Source organism: Oxyura jamaicensis, chromosome 5 (assembly GCF_011077185.1).
Source record: "Oxyura jamaicensis isolate SHBP4307 breed ruddy duck chromosome 5, BPBGC_Ojam_1.0, whole genome shotgun sequence".
In the NCBI taxonomy this organism is placed as follows: Eukaryota; Metazoa; Chordata; class Aves; order Anseriformes; family Anatidae; genus Oxyura; species Oxyura jamaicensis.
In genome coordinates this window covers 32,266,444-32,280,173 of record NC_048897.1, presented here as the reverse complement: position 1 = coordinate 32,280,173, position 13,730 = coordinate 32,266,444, and the positions used below count along the sequence as shown (strand labels likewise).

General features: G+C 41.5%; 1 protein-coding gene across 1 annotated transcript in view; it reads left to right on the top strand.

Moving 5' to 3' along the window:
* SPTLC2 (serine palmitoyltransferase long chain base subunit 2) overlaps positions 1-12,720 on the top strand; it is a 74,354-nt gene extending 61,634 nt beyond the window's left edge. The window contains exons 11-12 of the mRNA XM_035327101.1: positions 1,983-2,112; positions 6,473-12,720. Coding sequence (XP_035182992.1) covers positions 1,983-2,112; positions 6,473-6,592 — 250 coding nt within the window. The 3' untranslated portion in view covers positions 6,593-12,720. The remainder of the gene's footprint in view (positions 1-1,982; positions 2,113-6,472) is intronic.
* The last annotated feature ends 1,010 nt before the right edge of the window (positions 12,721-13,730 follow it).

Genomic DNA, 13,730 nt, shown 5'->3' with positions numbered 1-13,730 from the left:
TACTTTAAAGCTAGGATGCTAAAAGAATATTAAGACTTCTGTAAATGTAAGGAAAGACTGTTCTGGTTTTTACTTCTATGACCATTACTAAGTTCTGTAAAACATTGAAACTTCCTATAAGTGATCTGGAGAAAACTGGGGCTTGTAGCTTGGGGCTGCAGGAAAGCACTTCAGAGAAGCTATTTTTAAAACGTGACATGCAGTAGTAAAGCTTTCAACTTATTTATATTTAAAGTGTATATATGCACTAAAGAGAAGCCAGAATTGATTGGAAATTAATATAAGATTGTTACTGGAAGAACTTTTCAACAGGTCATGGATCAGAAGCAGTGAACATTTCCATAGCTAAACTTTGGAAAATTAAAAAATAATAACAATGATAATAAAATAAAAAAGAGAAGGGGGAACACACTACTACTGTAGTGATAAATCCCCAGTATTTTAACCAGTCTGGATTTAATAGCTCAGGCATAATTATTTTAAGTACTAATAGAATGCTAATACATGTTTTTTTTTAGAAATGCTTGTGGACTGCTGTGTGGATACTTAAGTCTAAAATTCTGCAAACGGGATATAACTTGTATATTAAAATATTTTGCGATGTAAACATCCTGATTTCAATGACAACTTGGCTTTGAAAGCTGCTTCTTAGTGTCCGTGTATAATGCAGTGCTCAACCAACACTTTCAGATTTGGAAAGCACAGCTTCATTTTAAGCAGTACAGAACACCTTCAGTGCTCTTCTAGTTCAGCTAGTCTTTGGTCTGGCTACGCTGTGATTCCATGAGGGAACAAACATCTAGCTCTCTTCATGAAGTTAGATGTGGTAATCTTCCCCTCCTCCATGCAACCAAATTTAAAAGGCCTCATAATCTTTATGGGTACTGTGGAGCCTGCAATATGTGCTGTCCAGCACACAGTGCGTACTGTGTCTACCTTCCAGCTGTTCTACTAATCAACGCAATCTTTTCCCTGGAAATGTTCATGGAAAGGTTTGCTAGCTGAGCATTTGGTCCAGTAGCTTGGTTAAAAATAGGCAAGAACACAGAGCTCTGAGAGTTGGCCATTGGTGTCTACATTGGGTCTACCTCATCCTTTCTTTCTCTCTTGAAGTCTGTTTCAAGTTTGAGAGTACTAACTGGATACAAAATACAGTATATCAGGATATACTTATTTATAAAATAAAATGTTGCAGCAGAAGGCAGAAAACATTAAAAAAAAAGTAAAAGGGTGTTAATTTTGTAGATGCTCATAAATCTTAGTTCATGGCTTCTTCTAAAGACAAGAAGGTCAGTTTAAAAGGGCTGAACCATTTCTTGTGGCCTCTAGAAACACCCACAATTGCGCTGCCATTATGGAAGGAATCTAGATAGTCATTCCTCTCATCGCATATGTCACAGCCTCTAATTTCTTTGAGCACTGTAATAATTAGTTTTGTGAAGATATTCTGTGACTGTTGATTGAGATTTTTGCATCTTCCTTAAAAAAGTTTGGTATTACATTAGATGATCTTAATTTATTGTGGCAATTTAAATGTTCCCACGATAAGCATTTAAAAAGTAGTACATTCAGTGACTCCATAATGTACCTGAATTTCATTTAATTGGTAGAAACAAACCATTTAGAAATTGCAGTATCATCTGCAGCAGGGGTGAATTCCTTGTGTAGTCAAACTTCTGAGCCCGCATCTCAGTTTCCTATCAGAAATATTTTCCAGTTTAGGTTACAAATCCATTTGGAAACAGCCTGCTAAAAGACAAGCCCCTGCCACATATGGTCATCCTTGGTTTACCACCTTGGGACTGAAGTAGAGGGCCATGTGATGAGACATTCTACCTCCACAAGAAAGCACCGGAAGCTCAGTTTCAATGTTACTGGCTTGTTTAATAAAGACCAATATGGGTTAACATGCTGAGACCTTTATGCTGATGTTCTGCCTCACCTGGTATCATTCTGACAATTTTCCTTGTTCTTTCTGGTAGTGCATTTGGGCGTGAGATGCTAAAGCGGAACATTGGTGTTGTGGTTGTGGGCTTCCCTGCAACCCCAATCATCGAGTCCAGAGCCAGATTCTGTTTGTCTGCAGCTCATACCAAAGAGATGCTTGATACGGTAAGTGTCTCATCTTGTCTCTCTCTTGCATATGCCTTCTATAAACAGAGATAACAATTCTCTGTTTTTTGTGGTTCTTTTTTTTTGTAGACTGTTTTGATGTTTGGTATGCAAATTAGCTGAACCTAATGTTCAAAGCCCTGTGTAGCAGAGCTGGCAGTGACACCATCTCTTTCCTTTCCCCAACAAAGCAGAATGGCTGCCTTCTGTAAATTTCAGAAACTTTTTCCCATTTCAAATATGCAAGGGGGACAGTCTTGTTCCCTTGAGACACTGCTTTTTCCCTTCTATAGAGGCTCTGCCTTCAGTTCTTGAGCTTGTAAAACTGAATCTTTTAAAAGGAAGAAAATCTGCTGCTTCTGATACTAGACACAAGTTGATTAAAAAAAAAAAAAAAAAAAGCCTAAGGTCCCACAAAACATCCATATTCTTTTCAAGAGCAACTGCAAACCCCTTCATGTAGCTTACAAGTGAGCACATTTATTCCAAACATTGCTATTCCAGTTATTGTTTATGGTTTCAGAGCATTGTATCATAAATGATCCCCTCCTGAATGAGGCTGTGCCATGTGCAATGCCTTGCTGGCTCCTGCCCACACTATGCATGTTCCAGCAGGAGCAGCAACCCTCTTAAAGGAGGTCTGTATCTCAGTTAGGAGATGCTACTTTAAAAATTAAGGATGGGAGTTACTCTCTGACTAATATAATTGATGGGATTTATGAATAAACCTGACAATCCTTTATATGTTTTGAATATGGTAACTACATTCATTTCTGAGTCTTCTGAATAAGATAAACATATACATAGTCTATCCTAGGCTCAGTCAAAGTTCTGCATTGTGATTTTTCCAGTTCGGCTGTTCTCTGACTCAGAACCTAAGTTAATCTGAGTCACAACCTTGAATTTAAGGAGGGTAGACTTTGCCCCTTACAGAGGCTGCATGGAATAATCACATAGGGTACAGTCCTGAAAAGAGGAGAGGGTGAGGAGAACTGGTTGATTTTCCTCCCCCCCACACTCCTCCAAGTGATTATCTCCAGGCTGTAGAATGGTCTATCCTGACGTGCACAAAAGCAAAAGCAGTGGAAGTTCTGTATGGATGAACGAAGCAACAAAACTGAAACATGAAATGAAAGCAAATAAGAGGTGCAAGCAGGACCCGAAAGGAATACAGACATTGTCCTGAGCATGCAAAGATGAGATCAGGAAAGCCAAAGCCCAATTGGAGCTGAATGTGTTGAAGTACATGAAATACAGCAAGAAGGGCTTTTTTAGGGATATTTGTAGCAAAAGGAAGACTAAGGGAAATGTGGGGCTGCTGCTGAATGGCATAGGAACCTAGTGACAAAGTACATGGAAAAAGTCAAATTATGTGCTACCTTTATTGTCTTAGTCCTTACTGATGAGACTTGCATTCAAGAAGCTAAAGGCCCGTGAGGTCAGTGAGAAATCTTTGAAACTATTTTCAAATATATTACGGACAAGAAGGTGGCTGGGAGTAGTCATCATGAAATTTTAAAGGGGAAGTCATACCCAGTGTCCAAGTATGATCAGGCAGTAACATTTTGTAGCATGAACAGCTAGTAGGAGTTGTAATATAAACAGACATTTACCAACAAGTCAAAAAAAGGTTTCAAACTTTTCATCCTTCACTGCCACAGAACTTCTTGCTGTCAGCTAGTCTTTGTCTTCTCTGTTAGCAACTAGCTGGAGTCTTAACCTTAACAAGCTGTTTTCACAGAATGTTTACAAGTACTATACTTGCTCTTTTCCAAAAACAATGTGTAACTTTTATTAGCCTGCTTAGGAAAAGTTTTTTTGTTTTTAATCAATCTACTTAGAAGTCTTTCAACTTTCCAGAAAATATTTCAAGTTTTGTGCATTTAACTCTAAACTCATTTCTAGAGTACCCATGTAGGTGCTAAATGCAGTAAACCAAAAGAAATACTTGTTTAATATGTTAGGGCTTGTCTGCCTAAGGAAATTAATCAAGGACAAAATGAGGTGTGAATTTTGAAGTGAATGAAGAAATCTTGATTTAATTCAGTATGTGGAGGCTTTGTTCCAAGCTGGCATAAACCACTTCAAAGTTCAAAACAACTGAATGCTCTGAACCCAGAACACTGGCAAGGGGAGTTAATAAGGAACAAGTCTTTGTATCAGTGACTTTGTGTTGTTTTTCTTGTGTTGTAGTGAAAGGGAGTTGATTTTAGACAGCTAGTAATTAAGGCAGCATCAGATCTGATCCCACTGCTGAACTGTGGCAACAATATCCAAGAGGAAAAAACTGAAATGAGTACAAGTGGAGAGAGCTGGCAGAGAGCTTCTACAAGTCCGAGAGAGGAGAACTGGGTAGCCCATCCACGTGTGCATGGATGCTAACTAGTGCTGTTATCGTGGCATTTTTTCTAAACAAAATTAATCCAGGTTTGGACTATGGGGAAGAGAAGCTTGTCTTGTAAATGCTGATATTTGTATTGCTTCCTTGTTCTTATTAAATAAACCCACATGACGGGGAACAGTTCTCAGTTACAATTTTAACCGTTTTATGTAAATAAGACTTCCTTGCCTGAAAATATTTGGCTCAGGATCAGAGTGAAGTCCCTCATAACCTGCATCCCTGTGGGCTGGTGCTTTCTTTTCAGTGATGAAAAATATATTACACTCTCCTGAAGTCAGAGTTCACCAATGCCATTTCCTTTGTACGCTTTGCTAGTCACATGGACCTTTTTGTTTTAAATTAATAAAATCCTAAATCTGCGTTCAAGAATAACAGTTAACAGACTCTTTCAACAGAAATTCAACCTTAAATTGTTTCCATATGAGGTCTTTACTTTAAACTCTGGCAAACTGTGCCCATGCTCTTGGTGTTTTGTTGTGCTTTTTTTTTTTTTTTTTTTTTTAACTGAGGTCCAACTTCTGGGCTTGTCATTCCCCCAGATTTTAGAGTGGAGAAGTTCTTGCTGCCAGATATAACAAGCATGAGGGGCCATTGTTTAAAGAAACAAAAACTTGGACTATTCATCCAGGAAGGAAAAGCATGTAGGGATATTAAGCCTCGTCTGCCAACTATTCTCAGGAGACAGGCATCTGACCCAAAGCATGTTAAAATTAGAGCATTACTGTTGAATCAGTGGCATTCTAAAGGAATGTTGAATGTACCGATCTGAACACATTTAATATTCAACATTTGAGTTCAAAAATCACACTGAACTTGAAAGTGATCTTCTGCACACATCTTTGCCACTTGCCAGGTGTAAGATAATTAGCATCACATACTGTTAGAAATTCATCTGCAGCAATTGACTTATTTTTGGACATTGTTCCAGGAATGATCTGTAGAGAAATAAATCAAAGCTTAGAGTTTGACTTTTAACAAATCCTGTTGTGAGACTCTCTTATCAAAGAGATTGCATGATTAAATGAGTATCGACTTTCCTTATTATGTTTGCAGTTGCTTGATCTCTGGTAAACTTCATATGATTTGCACGTGTATCATATGGTGAAAGGTTTTGTTTGCTCACTGGCAGTGTTCTGGGCCATCAGTTGCTGAGGTGGTCTCTTTGTGGCAACAGTCAGGGAGGGTTGTTTCCAGGGAATTAAAAATAATAAAAAATGCTTGGGGTCCTACCTTGAATGACTTCCCCTTGGCAAAAAAAAAAAAAAAAAATCTCACATATGAGCAACTCAAATTAGTCAAATGCAGATATAACAAATACATCAACAGAAGCTGTTAGCATAATATCACAGGCTGCTTTTCACTGCCTTGTACTTCAAAAACAATAGTATTTCAGGCACAGTATATTGGCATGCACAATTATTTCATATTGAATGATACAAAAAGAAGAGTCAAACCTACAGGTACATTTTTTCTGATTCAGCTTTATTAACCCCTTAGGAAGGGAGTGTTATCCGTAGGTTTGTGCCTGGTGTGCCCCATCAATAAGCACAGTCAGAATCCACACAAAGGTCTTTTAATTAATTATTAATTATTGGGACTTGGGACTACAGGACTGCACTGTTCCCCGTTGATCTGCCTATGAATAGACATGGCTTTATTTTGGCTGACAGTGGAATATGGGGTAATACTGATGGGTTTTATGTTCTTGCCTTGGAGTTGGAGTAGTCAGGTAGTGTAGGGTCACTCTCAGTTAAATGACCAGTGCTGCTCACTTGGTCTAGAGGCTTTCAAATACAAAAATCAAAAGCAAATTCTGCACACCTCCAAACCTGCAAACTTAGTGCCTGGTGAAATCCTGATTTGCTGTCAGAGTGCTCTGTTGGCATGCAAAAAGAAAGATGTGCTGATAGCTTTTTTGCATCTGTTTCCTCTGCTGATACACTGTGGTCTTTTTCTCAGGCTTTAAAAGAAATCAATGAAGTTGGGGACCTTTTGCAACTGAAATATTCCCGTCACCGTTTGGTACCTCTCTTGGACCGGCCATTTGATGAGACTACATATGAAGAAACAGAAGACTGAACTCCTTCCATGTGCCTTGGTGGGAGGGACACACCCTGTGGGACACTGTGGCACGCAGCCCGCAGAGTCTGTGAACAACACACTTATGACTGCTTAGCATAAAAGACATTTCCTCACAATATTGAAGTGGCCACATCAGCTCTCAATGGCATTTTGTAAATAGGGAGAGGAGAAAAAAAAAGCTTTGATTCCTGTGTCTTCAGGGTCTGGCCCTAGAGGTGCTTGGCTTTATTTTTACATGTTGCTTTTTTTATTTATTTGTCTCAATAAGTTCACAGCAACCTGAGTTGGCTGTGGCTGATCAGCTCAGACTTTGTATGCACCATTAGCCTCCCAAATGCTGGCTGAGATGTTGTGAGCATGTGTGATGCTGGCATGGCAGCATTTCCAGTGTCACTGCTAGATGTCTGACCTTCCCAGTAAGGAGTGAGCCAACCTGTCTGTTCATTGGAAACTTCCTAGAGAAACTGTTGATTGCTAAATTTGGCGTATTTGACAAGATGGATAATCAACCAAAGCTTTTTCCTTTTGCAGTTACTTGTGTTTAAAACTTGAATTTAGCTTTTTTAAAATAAATGTGTTGCTGACATGTCACTGACAGGACCATTGTTCCAAATATTATTTAGTTCTGTAAGCCACAGGCAGAAAGACTTTGGGGACTCTAGCCTCTTTTCCTTCCTAGTATGGATATCAGATTGTCTCCTGGTTTTGACAGTAATTGTCCTCTTGATACAGGGTAAGTGATGGAGAGATTTTTGTGTTAGTTATTTTTTAAATGGGATGATTTGTCTTCCTTCTGACATACTCCTGTTTTTTTTTTAAAAAAAAGTTTTTTTGTGTGTATTGCTTTCTCATCTTCAGATTATTTTTTCTTTTGCTTTAGAACTATTATAAAACCACAAACAAGTACATCTGGAAGCTGATCAGTTCTAGAAGGGTGCTTTTGGACTTAACAGGAAGCACAAGGCTTGCTATGGTTTACTTAAGACCAGAACCTTTGAATAAGCAGGCCTGTACAATGGATGCCTATTAGGGAACCACTTATTTCATGCAGATCTGTGAAACAATGATTGCTGCTCTTTGCCACACTGATCTTTTCTTGTCACGTATGAGATATTCTTCATTGGCCTTGTTGTCCAAGGCTCTTATGCAAAGAGTATAGACAGCTTGTATCTTGAATCGTATGTTTCAGTTAGCTAAAAAGGTCTCTTAGCTGGCAGCTGCATGTCTCTATAGGCCTTCCGCAAAGAGAAACTGTCCTCACAACTGCATTTGGTTTGAGGTCTTTGTTTTCCCATTTCTGTTACTGTGAGATCAAATTAATGTTCACTGAGCCAGTTGCTGTTTGTAATCTTTATTTTTCAAGTTCCATGCTGTCTTACTCTGATCAAAGTTTAAAATAGACACCTTTGCTGCAGTGCCTCTTAGAGGTGGTCTGCTCCGCAGTCACAGCGTCTCGAATTCTCTCAGTGAACAGAACGGATCATAGAAAAGATACCAAAATATTACAACAGGAGTCAGTTGCAGTATAGTTCTTGGTGTGTTTTTGTTTCCCTGGACTTGTAGGTTATTTGCAAAAATAGTAATGCTTTAACATTTTGTCAGTTGGGTTTGGGCCAGCTCTTGAGTTTGGGTTAGCATGATGCCCTTTGCAGGTGGCAGTGGAGTTTCTTAAACGGATTCTTCATCTTAAAGCTAAAGCAGAATGCAGCTTAAAGCAATTTGGTGCTGCTATATATATATATACATACATATATTTACTTATAATATATGTTTATCAATTAAATATATAAGTTCTTTTATGTTCACTCTTTGGCTAATGGGGAAGGAGCTGTTCGGTCACTGCAGCCAAGCAGTTCTGCAAATACATCTAGTGAATCACAGCGGAATTGGTTTCTATTTTATATAATATCTATCTTCACATCTTTATAGATCTTACTACATTTTAATGTAACAGCACTACAAAACACTGCTTCAGTTTTTTACCATTGAATTTCAGAAGTTTAATTACTTGAGAAGAGCTAAAACTGACTGTTTTCAAACTAGATCTGGGTAAGGGTTTCTGTCTTAGTCCCCTAATGTTGACTCGCTAGCTTTCTGGAGCGCAGTGTGTACGCGCTAGCTTTCTGGAGCGCAGTCCAAGAAGTTCGTAACCTGCATGTGCAGCCTTGATGGCTATGGAGTAATCTCATTTGTTCAGCCACAGAGTGAGTAAACTGCACTTACATAAGCTTACTTTATCAGTTCAACCTTTCTCACCTGCATTCTGCCCAGGACTAGCTCTAACATTCCAGCAGGTGACCTGCTTTCTGACTTCAAGAAGTTTTACCTCAAAGAACTATTATTTTTTTTCTTTCTTGATTGTAGCAGGGAACAAAAGGAAATTAGTTGACTCAATCATTAAATAGTTTAAGAGCTGACAAAACCAACCTACTCAGAGGTATAGGCATGGGTCAGCACGGAGCTATTTTGAGCCTTCTCAGGTGTACAGCGTGCTGGTACCCACTGCATGGTCAGTCAGTTTGAAACTTGTGATGCAGCCAGAGATGGGTCATCACAGATTCTACAAGTCTCTAGTCTTAGTCTTGTCTCTGGGATTCAGTTTTAGAGCAGTTTATTTTTAGAAGGGAGGAAAAAAGGCTGGATAAATATCAATAATTCAGATAACTCCTGTGTAATGCTTCTGGAACTGTCAGTGTTCTAAAATTATTGGTTTCCATACTGGGATTCCATTTGTTCTTGTTTAAGGGAGATTGTGCTCATGCTAAACTTCGGCCCTTTAGTATCTTATTGCTGTCTTATGCTGTCTGCATGACTTTGAATTCTGGGTTGCAAAGACATTTCAGAAATCGTTCAGGCAGTTAGTAGCATTTGCAGACTGCTTGGTTACATTTCAGCACTCCTTTCTGAGAAGCAACATTTCCCCATACACACCCAAGGAGGTCTCTTATTTGGGGGAACCTGTTCTGCCATAGTCTGGTACCTGTTGAAACTACTTCTGAAAATTAAGCAGTCTAACATTTAGCACTTTCATATTCAGTTAATTGTTAACTTAAAAGCCAGGAAAATCTTTTCACACCTACTGAAAAACTCCGCTCCCACAGCCTAAGAAGCAAACCGCTACTGGTTTGGTGCTAGGCAAGCCTCCAGCATGTATGCTGTCACGGTTACGTGTGGGGTGGATTGCTGATTTGATATGTACTGACCCAAAATCTGTCTCCTTTTTGTCCTGGCAGTAGAAGTGAATGAAAGAACCAATCTTGAGACATCACAAAGGAAGAAAAGCTGCTTAAGAAATAGACTTCAGTCCCTGCCAACTTCTCTGAGACATTGTAATTAAAAATGACTCCTGGTATTTCTTAAGAGATGCAAAATTCAAAAGAAAATGAAGGCTGCTTTTGAACAAAGGATTTTTGCCCTGTACTGTACATTGGCTAAACTTGCCTGTAAATATACAATAGTTATCTTCCCAGTACCACTCTGAAGACCTTAGCAAGCAAAATTTTGCCTCTGCTGAGCTGAGTGAAGAGTTCAGAACCATTATAGTTTTCAAGGCTGATGGCCATATTCTTTTAAGAAAGAGAATCTCCTATTACCCAGCAAAGAGTAAGAGATCTGCTTCTTGTTAGAATCTGGCCTTCCCAAGTAGGAGACCTTTGTCTTAAGGGGCCTGATTCATAATTTCTCTTTAGTTCTTTAGAAGAGAGGAAAACCAAGTTTTTTATTGTTTATTGTTGTTTGTTTGTTTCATTTGTTTGCTTGTTTTGTAACAAAGTGTTTGTTTTTGTTTCTACAGAAAACACAAACTCTTGTATAGTATCTGTGTATATGGTGTATTTAATTCTGTTCAGTTTCTATATTTTTTTTTCCTTCTAAGTAGCATCCTTAGAGAACTGTTCTGGTTCTTGGATTATTGGTGTAGCATGCTTCTGCTTTAAGCAAAGACTCAGGAGTGAACCAACCAAACATCTTACCACGATGAAGTCATTCAGTGAAGGAATTGCTTCATCCATCCTCTCTTGATGTTTCCTCTGAGAGTGCAGAAGTGGTACCCAGATTCAGAGCTGCACCTTCGCACAGAGCAGGAAAGGGGAGTGTTCCAGTGAAATCAGTGATCCGGCCCTGTGCTGTGTGGATGAAGGAAATCTGACTTCCTGATACAGCAGAGATGGAGGAATGGGGCAGTCAGTCACCAGTTACTCTCAGCTGTACAGGGATCTTCCATGTGTACTGGAACAAGGATCCTTAAGATAGGAATGTAACTTTCAGTGGCCAAAGGGACACTTCTCTAAAACTTCTCCACACCAAGTTAGCAAGTGTTTCCTTTCCTTCTGTGCAAATTTTCATTTATTTACCTCTGAAAAATATTTAGCTTATGGCAGTTTTCTCATGCAGAAGCCATATTATCTATTCAGACAGATGATAGGAAAGGTTGGAGGAAAGCCGTGAGCATGAGATGTCTGTTTCATCTGAGAGTCATCTAAGAGAAATCTAGCACCATTGTACCTGGAGTGCTGTGCATAAGCTCCCTCAATTCGTCATGGAATGAAACTTGGGGAGACTTACCCCAGTGTAAAATGCTCAGTCTGAAACCCTGCAGCTTGTGCTCGCTCTGTGAAAGAGCCAAGTGTGCTGGGATCTGTGTGGGTTGCACCTTCCGTCTGTATGGAGAGCTGAGGTGCCTGCGGTCTGTTCTGTTTTAACATAGTGAAGCACAGAACTGTCTGCGAATGCCCGGGATTGACCCCTCATCAGGTGAATTGTTGGCTTCAGCTCTGGAGCTGGCACCCGGGTGGTATAAGACCACCATTTGGGAAAAACACCGGTCGTATGACCTGTGTAACTTGAACGTGGTTTCAAAAGGAAAACCAAACAACAAAAAACAACTCAGATGTCATTGTGATGGCTCGTATTCCTGTAAACATTCCCAGTCTTGCAAGTTGTTTACCTGTGATAGATTTGGATGTGAATTTAAAGCACAGACACAGTGTTTGTGTGACGAGGTACTGTGCATTATCTTTGAAGAGAAGTGTTTAGTGCAGACATTGGAGCTGTTGTGTTTACATCCCCGAAAGGGGCTGGGTGAAGGAGATGAGTGTGGTGTGTGTCGAAGGCCTTAAACTGTGACTCTCGGTATGAAGAATTGAAATTAAAACTGACCTTGAAGAATGCAGTGGATTTTAGCCCACAGAAGAATACTCTGTGCTCTTAGTTAAGCAATACGTACTGCTGTTTTCTTGGGGAGGGAGGGAGAGGTTCGACTCTATTTGTGCTTGAGCCTGGCGAGCAGCTGTTTAAGGAGCAGGAGAGGTGTCTGTATGTGAAGGCCAAAAATAGTGCAGTTCTGCACTGATGTTCCCATGTAGCAAACATTGGTAACTGGTCCCTGGGCTGCTGAAAGCAGAATTACTGAGAGGGTCAGGGACTTCAAAAGCAGTGGCAGCTAGCAAATTAATTTTCTCAACGTTAGGTGAACAGGTCTCACTTGAATACGCCAGGGGTTGGTGCAGTTCCAGAAATACCCTTGGCAAAGTGAAATGTGCACCAAAGCATCTGGACATTGTAAAGCAGTAACTTTTTTTGCCAAATCTCACGCTGTCCAGACAGTATTTCTGCTACCCCCTAACGGTGTATTAAGCTAAATGCATCTCCAGCCTTCCGATACTGACTTCAGGACAGTTTGAGAGCGATGAGAGTAACGTTGGAGCCTGAGGCTTTAGGTTAGCAGTCCCAAAGCCAATGGTGGCCCACATTTCCACAAGCCCTGGGCAGAATTACCAAGTCACAGCACTTAGTCTTGAATTGCACTGTATTCCTATGCCTCTGTGTTGCTATAATGTACATAATATATTGGATTTTTTTGTAGATAAGACATTTTAGATAAAATTTTTAAATGGGCTCCCCCCAAAATATTTTATGCCAGATGTCTAATTTTTTTTACACTTGGGATTAACATGAAGTCGGATGCTCTATGGGCAGGGGAAAGATAAAACTGATGGTACATTGGCTTTAAAAAGGTAACAATGCATGTAAAGAAAAAAAAAAAAAAACACTGGAGAAAAAAATGCTTGGGAAAAAAATCCATTCAAATATATTCTATGTTCTGCATAATAAAGAATTTAAAAATAGAAGTTCTGTTGTGACTTTTCTTAAAGCTATACCAATGGGGCTGAGAAAAGGTATAGCCTGTTTGAGAGCTCAGATTAGTGTCCATCTCTGTCCTGGGGCTCACAAGTCAGGAACTTTTGCATGTGAGATGTATGTTTGGCTGTTTCTCATTGCTCTCTGGTACAGCATGGCCTGGGATGCTGCTGTGGAGAGGTGGGTCTGCAGAGATGACTGATCCGGGCATACAGCACCCAGGGGAGCTCTGTAAGCTGCCTGCTGCCCTTGGGTGCTGTTGGAGGGGATTCCCTCCACCAGTGCATACAGTGGCTGTCAGACTTATCAGCTGTCATGCTGCTAATGAAATGTTTGAAAGGGCTTCTTGATCCATCTCACATGGGACGCTTGACCTCACATCTGTCTTGCAGTCCGGAGCTTGTTTTAAACACTTCCTTCCATTTGTCTCGGCCCCAAGTTTGCACGAACCAGATGTCAGCGCTGGAGAAGGAGTTCGGGGTCCTGCTTTGGGCTGTGGGTGCGGGCAGGGCCCCGGCTGCGGTGTGGGGCTGTGCTCGTGTCCCTTCACCGAGGCGCTTTTTCCCTCCTCGCGGCGCCTTTCCCCGGAGGGCTGCTGCCCGCCTGGCCCCCCAGAAAGCAGCCCCCCACCGTTCCGGCGGGCCGGGACCGACGCTGGGAGCTCCGGGCAGCGCCCGAAGCCTCCTTTCGCGAGCCCCGGGGCGCGCAGAGCCGCGGTGCCGCCCGGCCGGGCCCTGCCCGGGGGAGGCTGCGGGAGGCCCGGGCCTGCCCCGGCCGCCACCCGCCCCTCCGGGCGCCGCTCCCGTCCCGCCTCACGGGGCCGGACCGGGGTCCTCCCGGTGCCGCGGGGGGGGCGAGCCGGGGAGAGCGGAACAAAGAGCCCCGGGCCCGGCCCGGCCCGGCGGGGGGTCAGAGGCTGGCGGCGGCCCCGGGAGGAGCGGAGCGGAGGGGGGCGAGGAGGCGGTCTGGCACCGCCGGCAGCCCCTCGAGCGGGGCC